The following is a 26194-nucleotide window of genomic DNA, read 5'->3' as shown; positions in this document are numbered from 1 at the left end:
GATGAATGTCATCCTAAAAAAATTGCCCATAAACTCTGAGTATGAAAGTGTGGTGGTCAAACAAATGAGAAAGACTTTATCCCTGAAGATGACTTAATGGCGCTGATAAAGATGCAGTTAGGTCAGCACAATCAAAAGTAAAAATTGTCAACTATTGATGAATGTCATCCTAAAAAAATTGCCCATAAACTCTGAGTATGAAAGTGTGGTGGTCAAACAAATGAGAAAGACTTTATCCCTGAAGATGACTTAATGGCGCTGATAAAGATGCAGTTAGGTCAGCACAATCAAAAGTAAAAATTGTCACAGTTGCCAAAGAGTCACTGGCTCATCATATGGGCATCAAAAGCATAAAATAGATGCTGTGAATGCCTGTCAGAAAATCCATCCTTAATATTCCTCTGACCTTCTACATACTGTAGAACAAATATGTGTCAAGATGTTAATGTGTTGGACAAGCGGAAATTAATTTTCATTTATTTTTTATAGTTAAACTTCATTTTGCTGTTATGAAATTTATTTTTCATTTAGTTTTTGATGTTACTGCATCACAATTTTTTGTCTTGTTATGGGCCGCGGAGGCACTATTTTCTTTTCCCTTCTGGTGGCTACTACTGTTTTGTTGTAGCAATGTTACAGCATAGTCTCATGTGAAGATAGGCAGCTGTGAGATAAGGAAGAAATTTGCCAGTCATGATATAGGGGAAATGTTGCATTAAGTTACTAACCTTTTTTGATAAATGGAACTGGGCTAAGTGACCTCCTATTAGAAAAAAAAAGAAGAAACAGGATTTTAGTTATAGAAGACCAATTTTTAAAATATGCTCATTTAGTCACTTTAATGATACTTCCAGCAAAAAATAACTCACTAATATATTTATTGAAGAGGTCTTTCATCTCAATGGCTTTGTAAAATCCATAATTTCATATTTAAGGCACATTTATCTCATATTTTGGTGATATTTGTGTTCTCAGCTGTAATGTAAGTTAAACTTTTAGGTTTTTATCAACAATAACATGTTGTAACAGAATGGGTTAACCAAGATTTGGAAAGGTTTCTCCATTGTACCGTAAATACTTTCAGAAAAACTGCAGTATAACTCTGCCCCTATCAGAATTTGTTGGTAATGTCTTGTATAATTCCACAATAAAAATATCAATCTTTGAGTGTTAAAGGGTTTTAAACCATTCTTGCTAGAACTATCCAGACTTGCACCTGAACGTGAAGTCGAAAAGCTAGCTTTGAGATATATTTTTTTCTAATGATGCTTCTTATGCTGTTATTAAATGTATTTGGACACCTACTTACTGAATGGCCCTTCATGGTCAATTTAAAATCCATCCAACCTTCCATATATCTAGATTAAAACCAGTTAAGTCCCACTATCAAGGAATACTGTGCCTCCCTTTCCAGTTGTAATGAAGTGTGAATAGAATAAGAAATCCAGAAGATACTGGGTTCTCGTTGCCATGGTGCCATAGTGTTTTATTCAGTACATTAGCAGGGTTGTAATGTAATCCTGAGGATTATTATTCATGGGTTCTATTTAAGGACTTTTATGTCATCCTAGGTAGTCCGATGGATACATTTGGAGCCGATACATTTGGAGGGGGGGCTGTCATGATTGTTATTGTTTTGGATATTTGAGAATTAATTTTCATGTGTTTTAGTGATTTTCAACTTAGTTTGGATGTTATGAAAATTATTTTTCATTTTATTTATGATGTTACCACACATCCATTTTGTGCCTCAGTTTGGGTTGTGGTTGCCACAATTTTGTGTTTGTGTTTATTGTAGAAATGGAGACAGATAGACTGTTTCCTAAAAGAAAAGGTTAATGTAGATTTCCTTTTCAAATATCCATGTATGTAGTGCAACTAAAAAAAACATATAGTATGTAGTCACATTATATCTAGAAGTTTAATTTATATAAGGCTGTGTCATTTATTAACTGTATAATGCCGATATTTTTTAAAAGTGAGAACTCTACTATAAAAATGTTTATGTTGCTTTAAACTTCAGTAAGGAAATGTTAGATTGAAAGTATATATAAAAACAGGAGCATTCTGTTTATACTTCAGCCAAAACATTACTTCAAGAAATCAGAATTCAATACTTAAAATATTTTAAATATTTTCAAACCTTTTCAGATATTTTACACTTTTCACTCAAAGTTGTTATCTTTTATCCTAAGTTTCTTTTAAATGTCTTGTGTAATAAGGCTGCATGGTTTAGAACCTCGTTAACTTTTCCACACATTCAGAAGTAGTGCAGCATTGGCATAAGTGAGTACTATACTGTTACCCCTTACTACAGTCTCCAACTGAGTCCTTTTTCCCCAAAAAGTTTGGATACCACTCAAATGTCAATTTCCACTATTTACAACAAGCAAAGCATATCAATGATGTTATAATAGATAGATAGATAGATAGATAGATAGATAGATAGATAGATAGATAGATAGATAGATAGATAGATAGATAGATGACCTATTAGATTTATCCATATTGTGAACCTGCACTGTGAATGAAATAACCTTGGTCTCATTTGTTTCTCCTGCACAGGTGGAGTTACTCTCAAAAACTGTTACCAAGTCTATTCTGCAGACAGGCTCAATGCCGTCAGCTCCTGCTGTGGGTACTTATCGGTATGGCATCCTGTGTCCTGCTGGTGGCCTTCTTTTCCTGGTTATATCCATGTATTGGCTTTATAGGCTGAACTTTGAGGCTATATATTTACTCATATTCATCCTGTTATATTCTGAACCTTTAATAAAGATATGGCGGGTTGGACAATGAGTGACTGACTGACTAAAGCTATGTTTTCAAATAATTGTTTGATTTAAAATGCTAAAACAATCCAATCCAAACAACAGTGATGATACTATAAAAAAACACTCTTTTCACTTTTTGTTTTAAAAACCCTTAAAACTAGTTACACCTGCATAGCACCTTGAATAGAATTAAGCATCACATAACCAAACTGCCAGACTACAGTCTTAAATGGCCAACCTCAATGAATTCAGATTTTCAAAACCAACTGAATGCAGTTCAAGCTGCATAAATAAAAAATATTGTTTAGAAATGCCACATTATATTACATTAAAACTGCTACTCACTGACCAACTTGTTTCACTAGCTACATAACAGAAGGAAAGAATGTGCATGCTGTTGTGTCGCTGTCCCTTTCTTCCTATCTCTGGAAGTTGAGCTATATGATGGACAGTTATAGAAGCAACAAAATCAACCTAAAATTATATACTCTCCAAACAAGCAAGTAATAAAACGGAAAAAATACATTCTTTAAACATAACTTGCATGTCCTAATTTTTTATAGAATGTATGAGTCACTAGTGTGTGGAGCTCATCTCCTGATGTGTTCAGGCAGGAGGAAACCAGTCATCATAGTGTGTCATGCCTAAACAGAGTTCTTCAGGTTTCCTAAAATGAGTTGTCCATCCTGGACTAATACTTTTTATTAATAGATTATTGGTAATCATAATGTTGAAAAACTTTTCAAAATGGTTTAAAGCTAAAAAACATAAATACACCTTTGAGGACTGCAGAGGTATTAACAAATTAATACATTTCAGTCAATCTCCTTACAAAGTACTGTCAATATAATCAAAACTTCAGTAGAGACATCTAGAGCTGCAACACGTCGGGTCACTATGTGAGCCAGATGTGTAATTTAAACATCCAAAATAATTCTTAGTCATTAAACTATACCGATTCATTTTTTATATTTGGTATTTGTTTATAGAGTGGCATGAGGGGAACCACTGCCATCTAATGAATCCATTGTCCTGGGTTTGAATCTAGCTCCTTGTCACTGTTAGTATGGAGTTTACACTTTCCCTCTGAGCCTGTGTGGATTCTCCTTTGGGTACTGTTACTTTCCTCCTACACCACAGACATGCTGGTTAAGATGATTGTTGACTCCAAATTGGTCTTGCATGAACATGTGCATGAGTGAGCCCTGTAATATAATAGTTCTGGTATATAGCTGCTCTCTGCCCTATGCCAGTATTACTGTGATAGCCATTGACCCATTTGATCCTGCTGCTTTAGGTTAAGCAGGTTTGATATATGTTATGTTATTCATTTCTTAGATATAAATATTTACAGTTCTAGGTGGCTTAACTGTTGGATTTTAAGATAAGGTGAAGTCAGGCAAATCTGATTTACAGTTAATATTTCATACATTCTTTAGCTTGGTGAGTTAGTATTGTTCTTGACTTGCTTATTGTATGCATTACAGTCCCAGACAATAAAGGAACAAACACACCCCTGCTTTTTAATTAAATAATCTCTCCTAATCAGTTAATTAGCTGAACTAAAAGCCAATGTAATGCATTATAGTCCACGTACAAATTTTCCTGGTATTGAAAATTGACATTAAGTAGGAAATTATATAAAGAAAACAGTGTGTTCAGATGTAGTTGTCTATTTTATGGAAAACTATACTATGCTCTTCTTATCTTTTGAATAAATGACATTAGTGCTATTAAACAAATGTAGTGTGTCTGTGAATTAAATAAAAATCAAGCTTTTTATGTACTAATATGTCCTATATATAGACATACATTTTAAAAATCACTTAATCCAGTTCAGGGTCACATGACAATTGTTATAACTTTCTCAAAGCTTTCCTACGCAACTCAAATAAAATGGTTGATTTTGCTTGTGTAACAACTCTTCTGTAGCTGACTTGGTATCTTTATCTTTGGCACAGTACATTTCAGAAAAGCATCACATCAGATTGGAGAACAGGTAGCAGTCATATGGGACCAGGTCTGTGAACATGACGGGTGATATTTCTTTGAATCCACAGTTCTGCACAGAGGGAATGACTCAAAGATTGTCCCTGACTGAATGGTGGTTAAGTGAGCCTTTTGAGACATGTATTCAATAAGGCTGCACCCTCAACATTGTAAACAATTGTGCACATGATCTTGCTGGTGCTTGCTTGGACTTTGAATTTTGTTTATGTTGTGGAAATGTCATGTTTCCAATGTTTTGATTATTGTATGGACTATAGATCATAGTAATTATTAAAGTTTCATTACCAGTTGTGAAACATTTCTAAAATTTCTCCCAGTCATTCAATTCATTAGCTTTAAATTCTCCTTCGAACAATAGATACGGTGTTACTTTGCTTCAGGCATCAAGATTCTGGGCACAAAACATGCACTTATCTTGTTGATAGTTTACTGTTAATGAAAAACAGATTCATAACTACAGTACATACAATAGTGTCTGATATCTCAAATCTAATTGTCTTTTTCTATCGTGGCAGAACAATCTTGAATAGCACACGAAGAGGCCTTATTTTTGGCAACCATTGAAAAAGCTGAGAATAAAAAAAAAAACAGTTTTAGTTTTTTTTTTTTGTATGTGTATCTATTGACTGGGTCCGGAAACAAGAAACATACAGTAAAACCTACAACTACTATAAACTTCACATTTGGCTATTTTGGTAGTCAGGAGCTAACTTTTGTCAACCTTTGAAAAAGCTGAGAATCTATGAAAGGTACATCCATATTACTAAACGAGAATGGTATGCATTCCATCCGGTTTCCGTTGCTTGGAGGGGGGGGTTTGTGGGGCCCCGGCGCAGTACGTCTTTTGCGTCCACGGCCCATGGCCGGATGTCCCTGCGTCCATCCGGTTTACCATTCTCGTTTAGTAATATGGATAACCTACAATTACTATAAACTTTACATTTGGCTATTTCGGTAATCAGGAACTAATCTTTGACCACTTAAAAATTCAGCAACTTAAAATATCCTTGTGTCTTTTCACAAATTCAGAGGGGATCGAGATTATCTACAGGTGTCTTCTTCCTTTATTTAATATGACATGAACAATAATTGAACATTCCACCAAAATAAAAAAAAGCACAGCTTTCTGGGTGTTGGTCTAGATCAGGGGTGTCCAACTCCTGTTCTGGTGGGCTGAAGATTTTCATTCTAACCATCTTCTTAATTAGCGAGCCAGTTTTGCTGCTGATTTACTTATTTTGCATTAGTTTTAATTGACATGACTCAGACCCCTTAGTTGTTTCTTTGTCCTTAATGAGCAGCCAAACAATAATGAGACACAAAACAAGCTTCCACATGACGAGCTAACCTTAAAATAAAGAAAGGTGATGGTCTCAGTCATGTTGGTCTGTTCAGGTCACCAAAACATCTTGACAGTGGTCTTAGAAAAAACAGACAATCAACAGTCTGTTGTGGCAGAATGAGAGCAGCAACAAGTCATGATATTCAATAACGGGTTTAATTAACAGCAAGAATTGGCTTCTCATTAAGAAACTGGTTGGAGTGAAAATGGCTGGAGTTTGACATTCCAATTTAGCCAGTCATCTTTTGGCTTGTTCCACATCTCATTTCTGTTTGGCTGCCATTTGATGAAGAAACAAATCAATTTAGAGGACTGAATCCTTAAAAACAGGGCTATTAAAATGAAATGAAAAGGGAGTTAATTAGCAGTGAAAACTGCTCACTGATTAGGAAAAGGGTTAGAATGAAAACCTGCAGCCACTGCAGCCCACCAGGACTGGAGCTGGACACCCCTGGTCTAGATCCTTCTCTGGATTACCCCCTTCTGATCCGACTGAACTCAACTGATCTGATCTGATGCAGTCTCCTGCAATTTCCTCTTTTATATTCCATCCTTTGACCTTTCAACCTTTACAAAAAAAAAACATGCATAAACTGAACTTTTCTTTATATTGTATGTACAAACACTGATAAAAGTAAAAGATGCCATTTCTATCGCCATTATATTTAACATAACAAAAGGTTTCAGCATATACATTACAGTTATGGGCAGTGGGGTACAGTGGCACTGTGTTAGCACTGCTGTCTCGCAGTTAGGAGACCTGGGTTTGCCTCCTGGATCCTCCCTGCGTGGAGTTTGCATGTTCTCCCCGTGTGTGGGTGGGTTTCCTCCGGGTGCTCTGGTTTCCTCCCACAGTCCAAAGACATGCAGGTTAGGTGCACTGGCGATCCTAAATTGGCCTTGGTGTGTGTGTGCCATGTGGTGGGCTGGCGCCCTGCCCGGGTTTGTTCCTGCCTTGAGCCCTGTGTTGGCTGGGTTTAGCTACAGCAGACCCCAGCGACCCTGTGTTAGGATATAGTGTGTTGGACACTGACTGACATTAGCTATTTTTACCCATACATATCATATTTCATGCTCAAACTCAGATCTTTTTGATCACTCTTTATGTACATTTATTTTCTCTTAAGATGGTGTTTACAAATGATACGCCTATATATTACTTGGTATAAACTGTTTATACGTATTACTGGATAAATACAGTGAAGTGACGCATTTTCTTAGTAGTGCTTAGTACGTATGTAAATGTTCGCTGCTTGGAAACTTTGCCGCAATGTTGCGTTGTTGTATATCCTGACGTGTAATATTTACAATCTGTTTGGCCATTTATGGCTAAGAATATCAAGGTATACCCTTTTTAATATTTATACAGGTAACACTTGCTCTTTAACATTAAATCTTTTTTTTGCCCCAGAACAGAAATTATTTTTGCCAATGTGCGCTACTAATCATGGTAAATACATAACACCTTTACTTCTTTGCTCTAGTCAAACACTGCATAAAGAGGATGTTTTTTATTTCTTGGATGTTATTGCGACAAAATACCGGGAGAAATTACACGTTTCATGAATTAAAGTTTCACTTGATCAGTGGGTGGAGCACCTCTATTTTACGGACAACCTATAACTGTATGTAAGAACTCAGACTCTGGACTCACCTGCCTGCTACTCGTGTCCGCGGATAAGCTTCCTACGTGTGAGTTAAACAAGCTTTGAATGGTGACACAATAAACACCAACCCCCACATCTTGTTAGCTACCGCCCACGTTCCGTTTTACAGTATTTGGTTTTCTTCTCATACATCTGTGTCGACTGCAGCGGCGACTCACAGACTTGCCTGCTCCTTCCTGTCAGGTGAGTGTGCGCTTGGAAGGCGCTGACAGCTTCGGTCCCGCGCGCGCGCCACACCGGAGGAGCGTCCCAACTCCGCGGCCGGCGTGACGGTTGCAATCAACCCTTCGGCGTGGGAGCCTCGGGCTGTGTTGTAGGGCGACTCTGCGAACAATCAGCAAGTAGTGGCAGTCCAGCCTTGCTAATCAGCGATATTATTTCTGGACGGCAAGCACTTCCTGAGGTTCATCCTTACAGTTTGTGTTTAATTAACATGAGGCTACCAAGAGGGCAGTTTGTGTTTAATTAATATGAGGATACCAAGAGGGCGTGCACGATTTGCTTAGGCCCACTTCACACTGTGTTGCAGCGGGTGACAAACTGCCAACTAAAAGCTAAAACTTAGAAAAGAAACCGCTATCATTCTTGTTTAATAGAAATGTGTATTTTTTGAGTGAAATCAGAAAGGCCGAATATATTGCATTTGTCACAATTGGTTCTAACGGGCATCAGCGGTTAAGGATTAAAATCTCCGATGTTTCTAGTAGCAATCTTTCGTATTTAGAAAGTTTCACAATTTTTGTTTTAAGTTAATAATCCGACCAATAAAGCAATTACATTTTTTTTATAAAATTGCAATGACCAAAATGCATACACTACAATCCGGCAAGGGTGCCAATAAAACACATAAATAAAGGTAAATAGCTAAGAAATAAATCCACTTGGCCCGTTGAACACAAAACGGGAGACGGTCGTTTGTGCAACAGACGAATCCACACAATGCACTATTAGTCCAGTTAGTTAAAAGATGTAGATTGAACATATTTTTACATTGTCTTTTCGAAGTGTTCAAACGAAGTTAATGAATTTGAGAATTGAATTAAAGTTTAAAGTAAAGGCTCAGGAACCCTACATCCCAGATCTAGATCAAGCAAGCTTGAAAATGAATGGAAGTGCAACAGCAAAAAAAAATTCAAGTTTTCTGGACTAACCTTGCCTTTTGGCTTAAATACTTTTGACCAACTGCTGTACCCTAAGTATTAAAAAAAAATCTGAAGTGATAAAGGAATGTACAAGATCATGAACAGAATCCTTTAATGATACTAGTATAATGTTATGTTTTTAAACCTTTTATGTATACATTACGTTCAGAAAGTATTCAGATTACATTTTTGTTCACATTTTGGTACGTTACAGTGTAAAATTGTTTAAATGAAGTTTTCCCCACACCAAGCGACACTCAATATTGCAGAATAACAAAGTGGAAACAGAATTTTAGAAGTTTTTCTTTTTTTTCCCCAGATCATGAGTAAAACCTAACCAGTTGTGACTTTGCATCAAAATGACATCTCCACCATTTTTTTGATGTTGCTACTAAGATAGACTGCATAGTATGGATGGATCAGTTAAATATTTTATTTCCTTTTCAAAGTGTATATCAATTACTTTGATTTTTCAATGTACTGCATACTGTATGTACAAAAAATTTTGTTTTGCTACAAAATTTTACTGTTCAGTAAATATGTGCAGACATCCACTTTGCAAACATGCTTCAGAAATAGTACATCATCTTACAGAATTTCTCCTTTGTTAGCATTTTCACATCCAGGTAGCTCTACAACAAGGAATCTTCATTATTTATTTTCCAGAACGGGAGTTTTCAGTCTTGGTTTTGAAGGTGTGCAGTTCTAATACATTTTCACTGTAACCATTTACCATAGTTGGTTTAGTTTAACCAGTTATTTATAGTTTAATTGATGTTTCACCAGTTTTTCTATTCCCAGACTAGACAAACATCTCTAGTCTTATCCTTCAATGGCAGATCTATAGTTCTAGGGTTGATTTTACTTTTAACTGAATACTATGTTCAGTCTGTTTGTTTTAAGTATGTCTGTACTTAATTAACTGTGTACTTTTGCACTCCTGATTATTTTATAATGACCCACCTAAAGGCCTTTAAAATGTCTTTGAGTCTGCAACAAATAGGTACAGTTATGCCTAGTTGCTGTCTGTCTTGTTTTTTGTGCATTTATGCCATTTTTGAAAACAACTATGAGGTGAATGTTGAACAATTAGTATACTGAAGATTTGCAGTAAAGTTACAACATATTATACTTGGTTCCTTTTTAAATTTCAGTAGAAAAAAAAAAAAAAACGTTTAATTGACTTAAAGGGTGGACACGAACAAGAAAATAGAATTGATAGCTCATGAAGTGATTTGTACTGCAGATATTTTTTATCATCTTCTGTCACACATGCTTATTTTTGCCTTGCACTTACATGTCCAAAAATTATTTCCCATATTTGAATTCATGCTTGTTATGTGACTTAGTATATGTAAATTATGCAAGTGACAAAAATTTTACAATTGCTAGGTTTTGCTTGCCTTACACATTTCAGACCAAATTGTGCTTCTCTTTTAATTTCCAATAATGAGTGTGGTCATATCACCTTGAAACTTCCACAAATAAAGGAGTGCTATTAGGTAAACATCACATGATTTCTTCTATATCAAGGCTGACCTTTAATCTGCCCGTAATCACTGTGAAGGGCTCTGTACAAAGGCAATTACAGGCCTACAGGGTGGACTCTTCCTATTATTTAAAGACACAAAAAATCAAAGTGCCCCTGCTGAGCTATAAATAATGTGTTCCAGAGTGTAATCTTTGTACTTTATATACAACAACAACAACAACCATATTCTCAGTAGGTAAAGCTCCAATGTTTTATTATCAAAAGCTTTTACATCCATGCTGAGCAATTCTGATTATGTTATACTAAATTATAATTAATTTCATCCATTCCTTTTCAGACCCGCTGTGAGTGACTTCATTTACTTACATTTACATTTACATCATTTAGCAGACGCTCTTATCCAGAGCGACTTACAACAGTGCTTAGTAGTCTACGACTGTTCTTAAGTCTTTAAGGCTAGGATTAAATCTACTGTCATTAAACAAGTTACCGCTGACCAAGTTGTACACAAAACCATGCTAGAAGAAAATAGTAAGTTGTTAGTACTAGGAGTTAGTACAAATTTTTTTTTTTTTTTGAGAAAAGGGTAGAAAAAAAGTATGGGGACTTTAGTCCCCTAAGTGCTGTTTAAAGAAGTGTGTCTTCAGACGACGTTTGAAGACAGTGAGGGTCTCTGCTGTTCGTACAGCAAGAGGAAGTTCGTTCCACCACTGAGGAGCCAACACTGCAAAGAGTCTTGATGCATGTCGTCCTCTTCTTTTTTAAGTAAGGGTGGTTCGAGACGAGCAGTGCTTGATGTTCTGAGAGAGCGAGAAGTGACCCGCTGCTTAACCAGTGCTGATATGTAAGGTGGTGCAGTTCCAGTTTTGGCCTACTAAAATACAGTATGTTATAGCAGAACACACAAATCCTTTCTGATCCTTACAGGACAAGTTTAACAGAAACGTTTCTTTATATTTGCTGTTACAGCAGATTTATGCTGTTCAAACCTACAACCTTTCTCTGTTCCACCATCTGCAGAAGAAATGTACAGTGTAGTCTGGAATGCTAACACTGTCCTTCACAACAGGATGGCGCTACTCAGAGCAATGAGTTAAGACCTTTAAATTTCTTGCTTGATCTTTTTGGTTTATTTTGCAGTATCTGCTTACTATGTGGCGGCACGGTGGAGCAGTGGGTAGCACTGCTGCCTCGCAGTTGGGAGACCTGGGGACCTGGGTTCACTTCCCGGGTCCTCCCTGTGTGGAGTTTGCATGTTCTCCCCGTGTCTGCGTGGGTTTCCTCCTGGCGCTCCAGTTTCCTCCCACAGTCCAAAGACATGCAGGTTAGGTGGATTGGCGATTCTAAATTGGCCCTAGTGTGTGCTTGGTGTGTGGGTGTGTGTGTGTGTGTCCTGCGGTGGGTTGGCACCCTGCCCGGGATTGGTTCCTACCTTGTGCCCTGTGTTGGCTGGGACTGGCTACAGCAGACCCCCGTGACCCTGTGTTCGGATTCAGCGGGTTGGAAAATGGATGGGATGGATGGATGCTTACTATGTTTTTCGTTTGTCCCAATAGAAATACATTGTTTTCAGTTAGTCTTGGATAAAGTTCTGTAGTGTATAGAAGAGTACTATTTTCCATAGTAGCACTATGGTACAATAGATGACACTGCTTCTTTCCATCTCCAGGAGGCCTGGTAAAAATCACAGGCTGGTCAATGTGGTGTTTAAACATTTTTTCCATGTCTGTAAGATTTTTATTACTTGGTCTCTGATATTTGTCATCGTAATTCCTAATGCAAGAAGTTCTATATGGCGATTAAAGGATTAAAAATCAAAGATGTTGATAATAGGGTAATTGCAAAATCTACTACATTGTGTATTGGCCCACTGTGAATATGTTCTGCGGTGGTGCTGGACTGATTCCTGTCTTGTGTAGGATGCTTGTCACATTGGATACTCCCCACAGGGACTACATTTCACCTTGAGGCTAAAATGAGATCAAACAATTTTAGTAAACAGACAGATATAAATTACTACACTTTTTATATTTACCTTGTCTTAGACTGAAGTGGCTTGAAATGTTTTTTTTCTATACTTCACGGACAGTCAGGTTTCATTCTGACAATTTTTTGGAGTTCTTGCACTACTTAATGTGATGTGAATATTGAGTTTAATATATAAAATACTGTACATTTATTATGTCTTCCAGTATGGGTCGGTAAAACAGGATTTTCTTGGCTGTGTTGTTTCCTATATTAAGTGTTCTTTGGACTTGTTGAAGTGATTATTTGTGAATTATGAGAATTTCTTGCTCATAATTCAAGTGCAACGTTTCAAGCCATGCATCTTCACACTTTTTATACATTTCATACATGTGGTGCCAAAATGTTTAGTGAAGTTATCTCCTCAAGAAAACCACCAAATAATTGAGGTTTTTCTGGTAAAAAAAAAAAGGATGTTTGCAGCAATTTAAAATTCTGCCTTCTATCCAGAAGATGCATTGGCTGTATTGTCTAGTGTGATCTAATTATTTGCTTGCTTTTTTAAGTCGTTAAGTTATTAAGGACATTCACTTCTGCACGTTTACTCATTAGTACTGTTAAGTCTGCTTCAACGTCGTGCTATAGATAAAATTATGGTTATGTCTGTGCAGTATTTGACACATCTTTTTTTCATCAGCTGCAGGCTCTGGGTCATGCAATTTTTTTGCTCATTTCCTGATCATAGTGAACAACTGTTGTAACTCTCCACCCTCTTTCTCTCATTTTCTCTCTCTCTCTTCTCTCCCCCCCCCCCCTTCCCGTCATAGACTGATAACAAAAGCAGCCTCTCCCTGGAATACAGGCTTGCACATACAAGACTAAAGTAACCGGAGGTGGAAGAATTTTATTTACCATATGTGATTATCTTCTACAGCTTAAAAGGCATGTGCTGGCTTCAACTTCTCTAAGCACTTTGGTAAACGTGAGTGGCAATTTGTTAACTTTATCAATGATGACAAAAGTGATCTAAAATGTTGTTGACAGAACAACTTTACCAACTTTTCTTTTTTAGATGCCCTTAGGGGTTCAAATTTTAGAAAACAACAGAAAAGCCTGATGTGTTGTAGCTTTTGTTTCAAATGTCTGAAAAACAGATATTAACCTCCTTGAAAGAGGTTCTTTTGTTTTTCGAGCCTTAAAGCCACACTTTTTTGGTTTTGCTTTTTTTAGAGTTAGTGGTTAACTAACACAACATTAATGATGTCTTAGTTTTTAGGGTCACAGTAATAGTATCCTTATGTGCTAAGGTGTTTGATTAAAATATTTCTGGTCATTTTGCACACTTTTCACATATATAGCATTTCATCTAGAGTTTCGATTTTGTATTTCAGTTACTAATTTTTCATGTATAATATGAATAATAATGATAAAAAGAGCATAGGTGAATTTTGAACCAGCCTATTAAGAAAAGAAACTAATTAAGATTAATAAATTAATTATTGCCCAGATTAGTGTGAAGAAGAGCAAGCATTTGAATGAATGTTTATTACCTGTATTTATCTTCAAACATAAGTTTTTATTTTCAGTGTTCATTATATGTGTCATTGTGCTGTGTTGTAACCTCACAAGGACCAAGCCCATACTTGTTTCAAAGATCAGGATATCTATAGTGAGGGTAGTATGCATTACTTTCCCCATATTTATGTGGATGTTTTTCACTCCTTTAAATTCATTTTGTTGTTGGATTAGCAGTGCTTAAATTACCTGATACAAAGTAATATTTGTGGATGTGTTAATGTGTAACAGACAAGCATTTTATACAGTACCTGTTGCTGTAATATAAATCATAAAATAGTATTTTTTATTTCTTAGGTATTGTCATTCAGGATTGATATTGCCTGATGTATTTATAAAATATGTATAATACTTTAATCTGCTATACATATGTATATTGCTGTGTGTAAGTCTGTAGGAGATTTCCTAGTTATGAATGGTTCCTGCTTTATACCCATTGTAGGCACAATACACTTCTGTACCCTTTAACCTTGTTCTTCAAAACTGCTGGGTTAAAAGTTGAAGAAAGCCTTTGACTACAAAATAAAAAGATGTGATGTACAGTATTCGTATTCATTCAGTCAAACATCCCCACATATACTCTATACATACATAGAGCATGCAGTTATGTCCTGTTAATAAAGAAAATCATTTTTCATTTTGTTCATAATCCTGGAATAAACACTGCTCAAACTTCCCTGATTTTTTTCTGAAAATAGTGCATTTTCTGATGATTAAGTTTTTTTCAGCTCTGCTGAATATAAAGCCTGACTACTTTATACTTAGCACTGTTATTGAAGAATATAAAAATGTAACTCATTGTTTTAGCATTACTTTCCTTATGTGTTTGAGCATTTTTTTCAAAAACCAGCATAGCTCAAGTGTTCCTGTAAGAGGTAGGAATAGTATTTATCACCACAAACTTTTAAGCTGGTCTGTTACTGAACGTGAGCAAACAGATTACTGAAATAGATGCTTTCTTCACAAATTAATTTTAACCTTGTGACTCATATACAGAGATGTTTATGGAAACACATTTAAAAATGAAAATCATACATGCCTGTATTGGTAGGCCAGAGTCTGCTGCAACATTTTAGATATCATTGCTCTTTTAGGGTCAACACTAATTTGATTCAAATTTAGTTTTTCATATTTCTTATTCTTGGTTTTGCCCGCCTGTTTCTTGGCAGTCAGCTTCTCAAGATTGTGTCTGTGTACTTGTGAGTTTAAAATTAGTCTAGTGTATGCTTCTGTCTAGTATTGCAAACTTTTGCCATGATAAAGAATTTTTTTTTCTTACCCTCATATATACATATGATCACAGGACACATTACAACTGATACTCCATGTGTGATAAATCATTCCATCCATTCTGTTGCCAAAAACTAATATCTATCCATGGCCTTCTGTCATGCTGATTTAGTAATAGGGCTGGCGGGCTGATGTCCCGATTCAATTCTGATTCACAAGGTTCCAGTTTGATTCAATATTGATTTTACGTCGACTGAACTAGCATGCATTAATGTATTTGAAGTGGTGGCTTTTTTAGAGATTATGTAACCATGTATAGAGAACATTACTATAATGTTGCAAATTTTAGTAACACTTTATTTGATGGGTGTCTACATCGTGACTTCATAACATATGCATAAGCATGTAATAGCATTTAAGAAGAAATACTTGATTAGTAACGAACAGTTAATATCAGTATTTGGAAGATGTGGAACAAAAAAAACCAATTTTTTTCTTTTAACTGCACAGCACTCATTTAAAATTCAAGTACATATAAATCACCACACACATTGTGGGTTGGCTCCTTATTTTAATGCAATACAGCGGCATCTACTTTAGAAAATATCTATCATCTTGTGAATTTTATTTTAAAATAATCGAATATTGTTTCTTAAATAATAAATATTATTCAATAACCTTCATGTATTATGAATCTCCATGTAGACACTCTTCAACTAAACTGTTAGCCAAATTTATTCCCCTATTGAACAATTAAAATAGTTTTGAATGCTAATACCATATATACTGTCAAAAATGTGCAAAGCGTTAAAAGGACAAAAGCAGAAGTACAAAAAGTATAATACTGATAGAAATAATAATAATAATGATGAAGAATAATAATAATAATGCTAATACCGTATACACTGTTCAAAATGTCTTTTATGTGTTATCTTTGAACAGGAAAACTGCTTAGGTGTACAGTCATTTACCTGACACTGTTCATTATAACCGTTTGTCTGAACAACAGTTCTTTTGATTACGTCATCATCAAGAAGTAACTTCAAGTTAGTAAGTGGATCTTGGCTGTCAACATTCACTTTTATTCCTGGCTGCCCCACAAAATCAAAACAAGGTGGTGCTGGTTTATTTGAAGCAGGGTCAACGAAAAGCCAAACAGAAGCGTCCCTTTCGGATTCATCAGCATCAATTACGGTTTCAATGTCCTTTTCAAGTAGCCTGAAGGCAGATTCACTTCTTTATCACTGCTGATGAGAGGCTCCTCAACATCACTGCTTGATTCACTGTTCAGAGCATGCAGCATATGGGCTGCTGAAAAACTCTTCTAGTGAGACGCCATTATGAGGCTAGGAGAAGATGTATCTACACTGTTGCCCAGGTAACGTGCAGACCTGACACTTCTGTAAGACACGTCTGTACTATTGCCTGAGAAACAGTCAAGACTAACGCTGTTAGACCTTTAGATTTCTCAGGCTGTAAAAATGCTAACACTTACGCGAGTCACGTCTATACCATTGACGAGTGACACACTTTTAGCACTGTTTTCACAGCTTGAGTGATGCTCGGGTCTAACGCCAGGGAGGTTAAAACAAGGATCTATAGCTGATGCTTGTTGACAGCATCGTTGGATGAATTTGATATAAAAGACAAAGAACCAATTATTATAATATCGCTGATATGATCCGTATAGTATAGCTTATGTAGTTACTTCACATTGGCTGCTCTCTGCACACACTCACTTTGGTATCACAGGCTGGCTGGGTGAGGCGTATTGGAAACTTTTTTCACCATAGCATTACAGTTAGCTAAGTGTTTAAAGAGAAGCAACATTTACTGGACTTGCCAATACACAAACTTGTGATTGATGCAGTCACACGATGGAACAGCACATTGAAAATGGTAGAAAAGAACAACAGCCAGCCAGCCATCTTATCAGCTCTGCATACTGTATATGCAGTGATGTTGCTTCCGGTGTGACTGGCATGCAGTGCGCTTGTCTGCAACACATCCACCACAGGTGCCCAGTCGTTTTTAATTTAGTGAGATGTAACGGTCATGTCTGAATCTGCTGCCCTGGATGTTAAGCTGTCGCAAGTTAGGGCTGGAACTCTGGGATGGAGCTTAGAAGGTCGTGCAGATACATCAACTTTCAGTCTCGCCCATTTAACGTTTTCTGCATTTACATAGATGTTTGAGCTTCTCCCCCTGATCTGTCTCTGCCCCATCCGGTGTCCTGCAGTGAGGGCTACTTATAGTAAGGAGCGTTTTTCTGTAGAAAGCCTTAACAGAAACATTAGTGACATCTGCTGGGTCGGACATGAAAAATGAAGATAAGCAAAAATCTACATATAATAATTGAGCAGGATAGAGATTAACATGATCGATCTTGAGACTTTAAGAACTGATCGAATAGTTAAAGTGAAAAGTAATGATTAATCAGAAAAGCAATATTTTTACCCAGGACTATTTGTTAACCATGGTTGTTTGATATTCCTTTTATTTAGAGTAGTCGTGATGTTTATTCTTTGTTCTTTTGGTAGAAAAGTCAAATTGCTTACGTGCTATTAAACCTTTCATAGTCCCAAGATGACTTGGCAAAACTTCAAAAAGCAAATGTGGAAAATTTACAAAAGTGTAGGTGAACAGTGACTTTTGGACAAGTGTATTAGTTAGGATTAGCACAGGAAGCTATTAAATCACTGAATTTCATAAGATGTCCTCTGAGGCACCAGAATATAAATTCATTTTGCCAGGGTCACTCAAGAAGATCCTTCTGTCATACTGTAAATCTTCCTCTTACTGGAAAAAATAAGGCAAGAGACCATTGCTTTTTTGATTTACACAAGGATGTTCTTGTGACATATGTGCTTTTCTGAAACAGAAAAGGGAAATGAGGTAAGATAACTAAGTTAGCCTTGCACAAGAGTTTTCTTGTATTGCCAAGACTCTTTGAAAATATACAGCTGTGAATTTGCTGGCCAGTTACATACAGGGGTACATATCATCTTGTGAAGAACAGTTTCAGGTCAATTATAGTCAATAGCAAGAAATATGCTTGAATTGTACATTTGTACTAGCAGTAGAAACAGTATTGTCACATGTACAGATACATGCAGTAGGTAGTATATTAGCCTCTTTTAACTCTAATATCTTTGCACACAAAAACAAATACAACAGTAAGTATATAATCTATTTAGTAAACATAAAATAGTTCTTCAGGCACAAATTATTTTTGTATCTCGCAACTATAGTTTTCAAATTAAATAAAATCTGCTTTTGTCTGATAACTTGCTAAGCAGTTTGTATCTAATGAAAAGTGGTGAATACATTTTCCCTGGACCTGACACTCACTGTAAAATACATTAACCATTTTGATTGTTATTACATCTCATGGTTCCACTTCCTCTTAAGATAACTTGCCTTCTAAACACCTAATCTCAAACACTGCAGTTAATAGTTGAGCATATAAAACATTTTATCAGTCATCTACGCTGAATCATGCATGTCTTAATTTTTATGGATCTCAAAAGCCTAATTAGCTTTTTGTTGTGGTAATGTTTGAAAAATTTCTTTTTTTTATTCCTGTAATTCGCACAGTCTTAAAAGACTGATACTGTTCATACTGAAACACTTTTAGTTTATTCATTCCAGGCTGATTAATTTGAAGCTTTAGTTGCACTTCCTTGTGCCATTACCCTTACTCTGTTTTTAGAAGCTGCATTACATGACCATTGGTAATTTGCAGTTCTATTATCTGTCTGTATATAATACTGTACAGCTACATAAGGTGCTCATTTCACTGACGTCCTATATTTCCACTGGCAGAAATGAATCATTAATAAAGAACAAGCTGAGGGACAGTATCGCAGCAAAACTTCCTCTAAACCAGTTTTATTGACTTCTAAATAATATGCGGGCCAGAGCTCATCCTGTGAGGATCAGGCTGGAACAAACTGAGGGTTACTATATGAATATATTTATAGTAAAGGTGTTTTGTGTAAAATACTGTATGCATTCCTTGGTATGTGGATTTAATCATAAACAAAGGTAATGGTAATATGGTTCTTTCTACTATTAACTGAAACAATTGTACTGGATCAGCTGTCTCATTATTTTAAAATAGTGCTCTCTGGTGTTGGTGTGGAGAAATTCACATCTGTTTTATGCTTTTGTTGTAAGCCGACTTTGATGAAAACACACTTAAATAGTACTGTAACGTCATTTTTATGATCTATTGATTTAATATTTCAGAAACAAAATTCTGTATAAATCTTCTGTTGCAGTTATTTAGTTTGCATTATTATTCATGCTAAATCTTTTTTTTTGTCTAAAATCATGTGGAATCCCAAAATTACAGTGTCCAGTAAAACACAAAATAGAACTTGGAGATTAAAACTGTGTATTTCTACTGTGTTAGAAAGTAACGTAGCAATCGTGCTTATATATGCACCCATACTTGTACAGGGCCAATTTTAAAGTCATTAGTTTTTAGGGTTGTGGGAGAAAACGCTGTGCAGGCACTATGCAGATAGCAACTGGAAATCTATTGAAAATAAATGTAGACTCTTTTTCACTGGATGGCTTGCACTGCTAAACTTTGAAGGGTTAACGTTGTACCTCCTTCAGGATGTACTGAGGCAAGAAATGAGACATCTCTAATATTACTTTACTGGTATAGTTGTATTGTTTTTTTCAGAAATAGTAAGAGAGACTAATATACTGTTCACTTTTTGTAACTTTAATTGGAATGTGGTTTAGAAATACAGCTGATGTCCTCAGTAAAGAAATAATAATAAAGTGTTACCTATTATTGGAAGAAGAGCTTTGCTCTTCCACATATTATAGATATTGCAGCTACTTTTTAGTTTTTTGAAAATTTTGTTGTGGTACTTTTGCAAACGAAAGTTTTGTCTGTTAAATCATGGTGTTGACTGTTAAGGCTTGTTTTAAAGTGGTGATTAATTTACTGTAAAAGGTATGGCTAAAATAAATGGTTAGATTTGTACAGTTTATTTCTTTGTTACTCACCTTTGAATCATTTTGGCAGTCCTCTGTTAATCAGGCATTTATAGTAGTGTGGCTAGATGGAAGCCACTCGTGAATAAAAGGCATATGACATTTTAAGGGACTTAGAGAGCCTGAGGATAAATTCTCTAGTCTGATGAGAGAAAAACTGAACTTTTTGGGAAGAACTACAAGCACTGTTTCTGGTGAAGAGAACACACTGCTCATCACCTGCCTAATACCATCCCTATGGTAAGGCATGCTAGTAGCAGCATCATGTTGTATGTCGCCTCTCATTGGCAGGAGCAGGGAGACCCAAATAAATAGAGTTCCTTGAAGTCAACCTATTCCAGAGTGCAAGCAACCTCAGACTGGGACAACTGTCCACCTTTCAGCATACAGCCAAGACAATATTGGAGTGGCATCGAGACAAGTCTCTTGACTCTCTTTGAGAGAAAACCCAGACTTAAACACAACATATCATCTGCAGAGAGACCTGAAGATGACAGTGTACAGACACTTCCTGTCCTCTGTAATAGAACTTGAAAGAATCTGTCAAGAAGAGAATAAACTGCCTAAATCCAGTTGTGCAAAGCTTGTTGAGACTTACCCAAGAAGACTGTAGGCTATAATTGCTGCCAAAGGGCCCTTTGCACGCAAAGTAATAAATTAATGACCTGAGTACTTATACGAATGAGAGATTTCAGTTTTTGATTTTTAATAAATTTGTAGACATTTCTGAAAACAGTTTTATTTTCTCATTGTGGGTTATTATATGTAGATTGAAGGACAAAAACGACAAATGTGTCTAATTTAAGATTAAATTTACAACTGAATAAATTGTGCGTAAAGTGAAGGGGTTTGAATAGTTCCTGAATTCACCATACAATGTTGTGTGTTTAAGTTTAGCTTTGAAAAGTTATATTTCCATCACCATGTTCCTGATTTATATAAAAATGTAGTTAAATTCTTGCATGATGCATTTAATATCTCTAACATAATAGATTAGAAAAGTATGGAACAAAGCATATAGTGTAATTTGAGAGTACTGGTGTAAAGGTGAAAGTAAATTTAATTTTGTCCATTTTGTATTCTGAATCCTGAAACCTGATAAGCTTTATTGTAATCATGAAGATACTTTTTATATTAAGCTGAATGTCCTTGGGTCACAATTGCCTGCACTGTTTTTAGCTATGTATACTGTATGTTACTTTTATGGGTTATTTCCTTTTAGTGAGATATCCTTATTTTTACAGAATGGTATCTTGCTGTATAACACCGAGAGGATGGTAAGTAGTAATGGAGGAAGTGGACACACCAGCTTTTTAGAGAAAATACTTCTCATTGATAACTGACAATTTTGTAGGCCATCTATGTATTTATTTTTGCAGTGAGTATTAAAAGATTGATAAGGTCTTCCTCATCACCTTCACAAATACAGAATGTTTTTTTTTTGTCTGTAATAAAGATAAAAATCACCTCATGCTGTCAGCACTTGTTTTAGTCTTCTGACAACTATAATCAGTCCAAAGATTATAGATGACACTGTAATATATTATACAGTGGGGCAAAAAAGTATTTAGTCAGTCACCAATTGTGCAAGTTCTCCCACTTAAAAAGATGAGAGAGGCCTGTAATTTTCATCATAGGTATACCTCAACTATGAGAGACAAAATGAGAAAATAATAAATCCAGAAAATCACATTGTCTGATTTTTAAAGAAATTTTTGCAAATTATGGTGGAAAAAAAGTATATGGTCAATAACAAAAGTTCATCTCAATACTTTGTTATATACCCTTTGTTGGCAATGGCAGAGGTCAAACGTTTTCTGTAAGTCTTCACAAGGTTTTCACACACTGTTGCTGGTATTTTGGCCCATTCCTCCATGCAGATCTCCTCTAGAGCAGTGATGTTTTGGGGCTGTCGCTGGGCAACACGGACTTTCAACTCCCTCCAAAGATTTTCTATGGGGTTGAGATCTGGAGACTGGCTAGGCCACTCCAGGACCTTGAAATGCTTCTTACGAAGCCACTCCTTCGTTACCCGGGCGGTGTGTTTGGGATCATTGTCATGCTGAAAGACCCAGCCACGTTTCATCTTCAATGCACTTGCTGATGGAAGGAGGTTTTCACTCAAAATCTGACGATACATGGCCTCATTCATTCTTTTCTTTACACGGATCAGTTGTCCTGGTCCCTTTGCAGAAAAACAGCCCCAAAGCATGATGTTTCCACCCCCATGCTTTACAGTAGGTATGGTGTTCTTTGGATGCAACTCAGCATCCTTTCTCCTCCAAACACGACGAGTAGAGTTTTTTTTCATCTGACCATATGACATTCTCCCAATCCTCTTCTGGATCATCCAAATGCTCTCTAGCAAACTTCAGACGGGCCTGCACATGTACTGGCTTAAGCAGGGGGACACGTCTGGCACTGCAGGATTTGAGTCCCTGGCGGTGTAGTGTGTTACTGATGGTAGCCTTTGTTACTTTGGTCCCAGCTGTCTGCAGGTCATTCACTAGGTCCCCCCCGTGTGGTTCTGGGATTTTTGCTCACCGTTCTTGTGATCATTTCGACCCCACTGGGTGAGATCTTGCGTGGAGCGCCAGATGGAGGGAGATTATCAGTGATCTTGTATGTCTTCCATTTTCTAATAATTGCTCCCACAGTTGATTTCTTCACACCAAGCTGCTTACCTATTGCAGATTCAGTCTTCCCAGCCTGGTGCAGGTCTACAATTTTGTTTGTGGTGTCCTTTGACAGCTCTTTGGTCTTGGCCATAGTGGAGTTTGGAGTGTGACTGTTTGAGGTTGTGGACAGGTGTCTTTTATATTGATAACGAGTTCAAACAGGTGCCATTAATACAGGTAACGAGTGGAGGACAGAGGAGCCTCTTACAGAAGAAGTTGCAGGTCTGTGAAAGCCAGAAATCTTGCTTGTTTGTAGGTGACCAGATACTTATTTTCCACCATAATTTGCAAATGAATTCTTTAAAAATCAGACAATGTGATTTTCTGGATTTTTTTTCTCATTTTGTCTCTCATAGTTGAGGTATACCTATGATGAAAATTACAGGCCTCTCTCATCTTTTTAAGTGGGAGAACTTGCACAATTGGTGGCTGACTAATTACTTTTTTGCCCCACTGTATATTGACAGAAGACCGGGGACCTTACCCCACCAGGACACCTAGTGAAGCGAAGGACCGGGAGAGGGGCAGTATCTCCCCCAGGATGCAAGAGGGCAGCCGTCCTGGATTGCATGGGAGCCACAGAGCTTGGAATCTCAACCCTGTGGGGGACCGTGGCTACCACCAGGAGGTGCCTGGATGGTTCCAAAGCCATGGACTGCAGCACTTCAGCCATACCAGGAAGTACTGCAGGAAGGCCATCAGGCAGGACCTGGAGTACATCTGTGTGCAGTATAAAAGGAGCCGCCTCACTCCATTCAAGTAGCCGGTGTGGGAGTGGGCAATAGAGAGAAAAGAAGAGAAAGGACTGAGTTTATTGTGGTGGTTGGTGCACTGTACGTGTACAGAAGAAAGAAAATAAAAAGCGTGAGTTTAAGCAGAGTGCCTCTTATGTCTGTCTGTGTCGGGTTGAGTGGCTGCTATGCTCTCTAGCATTGTCACAATTTTATAATATATATACATTTTTTTTAAATTAAGTACTGAATTTTGATATTTAGGAGTTTCTAAGCTCTAAACCTCATGGAATTTTGTTTGAGCTATCTAGTGACTTAACCATTTCGGTTTTTCTTAGTAAGTTTTCTTTAACACTGGTAATTTATTTTTGTTTTCTGTATTCATTTGGTTTTGCTTTCTTTACTGTTGACCCTCACTGTTTTGTTTTAATTGTGAACACTTCATATTTTAGATTACCAATACCTGTCTGTGTGAATCTTTCTTTCTGAGTCAAATTAACAGAAATTGTAGCTTGCCTTTAACAGAGGTGTGCTGAATAAACTGATGTGTGTGTATTTTTTTTTTCCTCTTGCAGGTAGTCTGATCCTTTTGGAGTTATGAGTCCCTTGCATCCAGAAAATGAGTGTCATGCTTATTTTGATGAATTTGTCCAAGCCCAGTGTCTCAAAGATGTCCAGCAAGCCTTCTCTCAACTCTGTCACAAGCTGGAGCTTGACCCTAGGGACTATAAATGCTTCTATAAGAAGCTCAAGGAAAAGCTGAACTATTGGAAAGCCAAAGCTATTTGGGTCAAATTAGACAAGCGAGCAGCACACCAAGAATACAAGGATGGAAAAGCCTGTGCCAAAAACCAGGTGAGCATGTACAAACTGCTGGTGGTTCCAGAGTTTGGGTCTCCTAAAACACCTCCCTTTTAACGCTATGTGTGTAAAGCATTATAAATGCTTTAAGATTGATTTTGTTGTTACCTGAGTAAGGGTAAAAGTATTTGTAGAAAATATTGCCTTAATAATTTGAATATATACCTCATTGTAACTTTCAAAATGATATATGCCTTCTTCTGTCTTATAGTTTGTAGAACACTTTCTGTCAACAGTTTCTAAGTAAAATAAATCGGTGTCGCATACTCTAATGTGACCAATGCATTTCACAGACAGGGTTCTCTTTACCACATCTATTAGATCACTGTAGCAATTAAGAAACTGTTCTGTGTCTCACAAAGAGTAGTGTCACAAATAAGTCCATCCATCCATTATCCAACCCGCTATATCCTAACTACAGGGTCACGGGGGGTCTGCTGGAGCCAATTCCAGCCAACACAGGGTGGAGGGCAGGAAACAAACCCCGGGCAGGGCGCCAGCCCACCGCAGCACAAATAAGTCAACCTTAAGAAATGTAAAATTTATAAACCTGTCAATCAAAAAAAATTAGGCTTCGTCAAAATGCAAGTTGATGTTTGAACCAACTGACACAGTTGCACACGGCAAATCATTTTTGTCTTACCATTAAAACCTATCCTTTTGTTTTCCATCCATTTTAGTGAATGATAAAAGTACACTATAGGAGTACAGTGTGGCACTGTTTTTTTTTTCTTTCAAAAGTCTATCTGAAATGTTCTTTTATTACACCAGAAACATTACAGATACAGTCATCTGTCTGTTTTCTAAGCATGTCATTTTTTTTGCAGCCCATGTGTTTCATTGTAGGGTTATTGGATGCCATTATTAATCCTGGTAGAGTCACTGCAGGTGAGCAACCAGTCTTTTTCAAGGCCTGCTTGTACAGACACTTGGGTGGTCTTCTATAGCACCTACCGGTAATTAGAGATGCCATCCAGCCTCGCACATTAGACATGTGGTGGCAAAAAGTGCCAACTTCACACACAGACTGGCTGGACCAGGAAGTGGATTTAAGTTTTTGGAACTTTGAGGCAGCATAACCTTTGCACCACTGACTGATCCACTAGTCCTTACATTGCTCAAAAACAATTGATATGTTTTCATATTCAACATGATTGTTTTTCAGTTTTTTTATTTGGAGTTAATTGTGCTAAATTAAAATGGAAGTTCAAATAACACTGAGTTGGTCTAAGATAATAAAAGAAGATGTGCATTCCAAGAATTGTACAGATCAAAACAGGATATGAGGAATTAGAAAGCAGCATACTATTGGAATTTGCTGCTTCATACACTCTCTGATGGCTAGTTGTGGCATTTTTTCCCTTTCTTTCTTCTGTAAATATCAGACTGTTCTATGCTTTGTAATGCAAAGGAAGTTAGCATCTCGGAGAAATAAACTAAAGAAAAAGACAAGGAAGGGCAAGACTAAAAAAAACAACCAAGTGTTAAAATTGAGTAAAGGTGTTAGCACAGTTATAAGAACTTTTAGAATATCCATCCATCCCACAATTTTTTCTGAACTGCTTATTTAATTCAGGAAGCATTGGGTACAAAGTGAGAACCATCCGTGAACACAGCAACAGTCCAAGCAATGCGATAATTCATTACAATAATACATTTTCAGGAAAGGGGGTTCAAGTGTTCAGTTTGTAATTTGTTTTGGAGAGTAATG

General features: G+C 36.7%; 2 protein-coding genes across 6 annotated transcripts in view; both read left to right on the top strand.

The window, feature by feature from the left end:
* The window catches only part of si:ch211-163l21.11 (inositol 1,4,5-triphosphate receptor associated 2), a 60175-nt gene extending 57401 nt beyond the window's left edge, over positions 1-2774 (top strand). For all 5 annotated transcript variants that reach the window (XM_051924656.1, XM_051924654.1, XM_051924655.1 and 2 more), the window contains one exon: positions 2566-2774. In XM_051924656.1, coding sequence (XP_051780616.1) covers positions 2566-2719 — 154 coding nt within the window. In that variant the 3' untranslated portion in view covers positions 2720-2774. The remainder of the gene's footprint in view (positions 1-2565) is intronic.
* Positions 2775-7828: 5054 nt separating this feature from the next.
* Positions 7829-26194, top strand: part of mical1 (microtubule associated monooxygenase, calponin and LIM domain containing 1) — an 84492-nt gene continuing 66126 nt past the window's right edge. Inside the window, exons 1-3 of the mRNA XM_028797024.2 lie at positions 7829-7976; positions 13220-13374; positions 24198-24477. Coding sequence (XP_028652857.1) covers positions 24220-24477 — 258 coding nt within the window. The 5' untranslated portion in view covers positions 7829-7976; positions 13220-13374; positions 24198-24219. The remainder of the gene's footprint in view (positions 7977-13219; positions 13375-24197; positions 24478-26194) is intronic.

Source organism: Erpetoichthys calabaricus, chromosome 3 (genome assembly GCF_900747795.2).
Source record: "Erpetoichthys calabaricus chromosome 3, fErpCal1.3, whole genome shotgun sequence".
In the NCBI taxonomy this organism is placed as follows: domain Eukaryota; kingdom Metazoa; phylum Chordata; class Cladistia; order Polypteriformes; family Polypteridae; genus Erpetoichthys; species Erpetoichthys calabaricus.
Note: the sequence above shows the minus strand (reverse complement) of the source record. Positions and strands in the feature narration are given on the sequence as shown.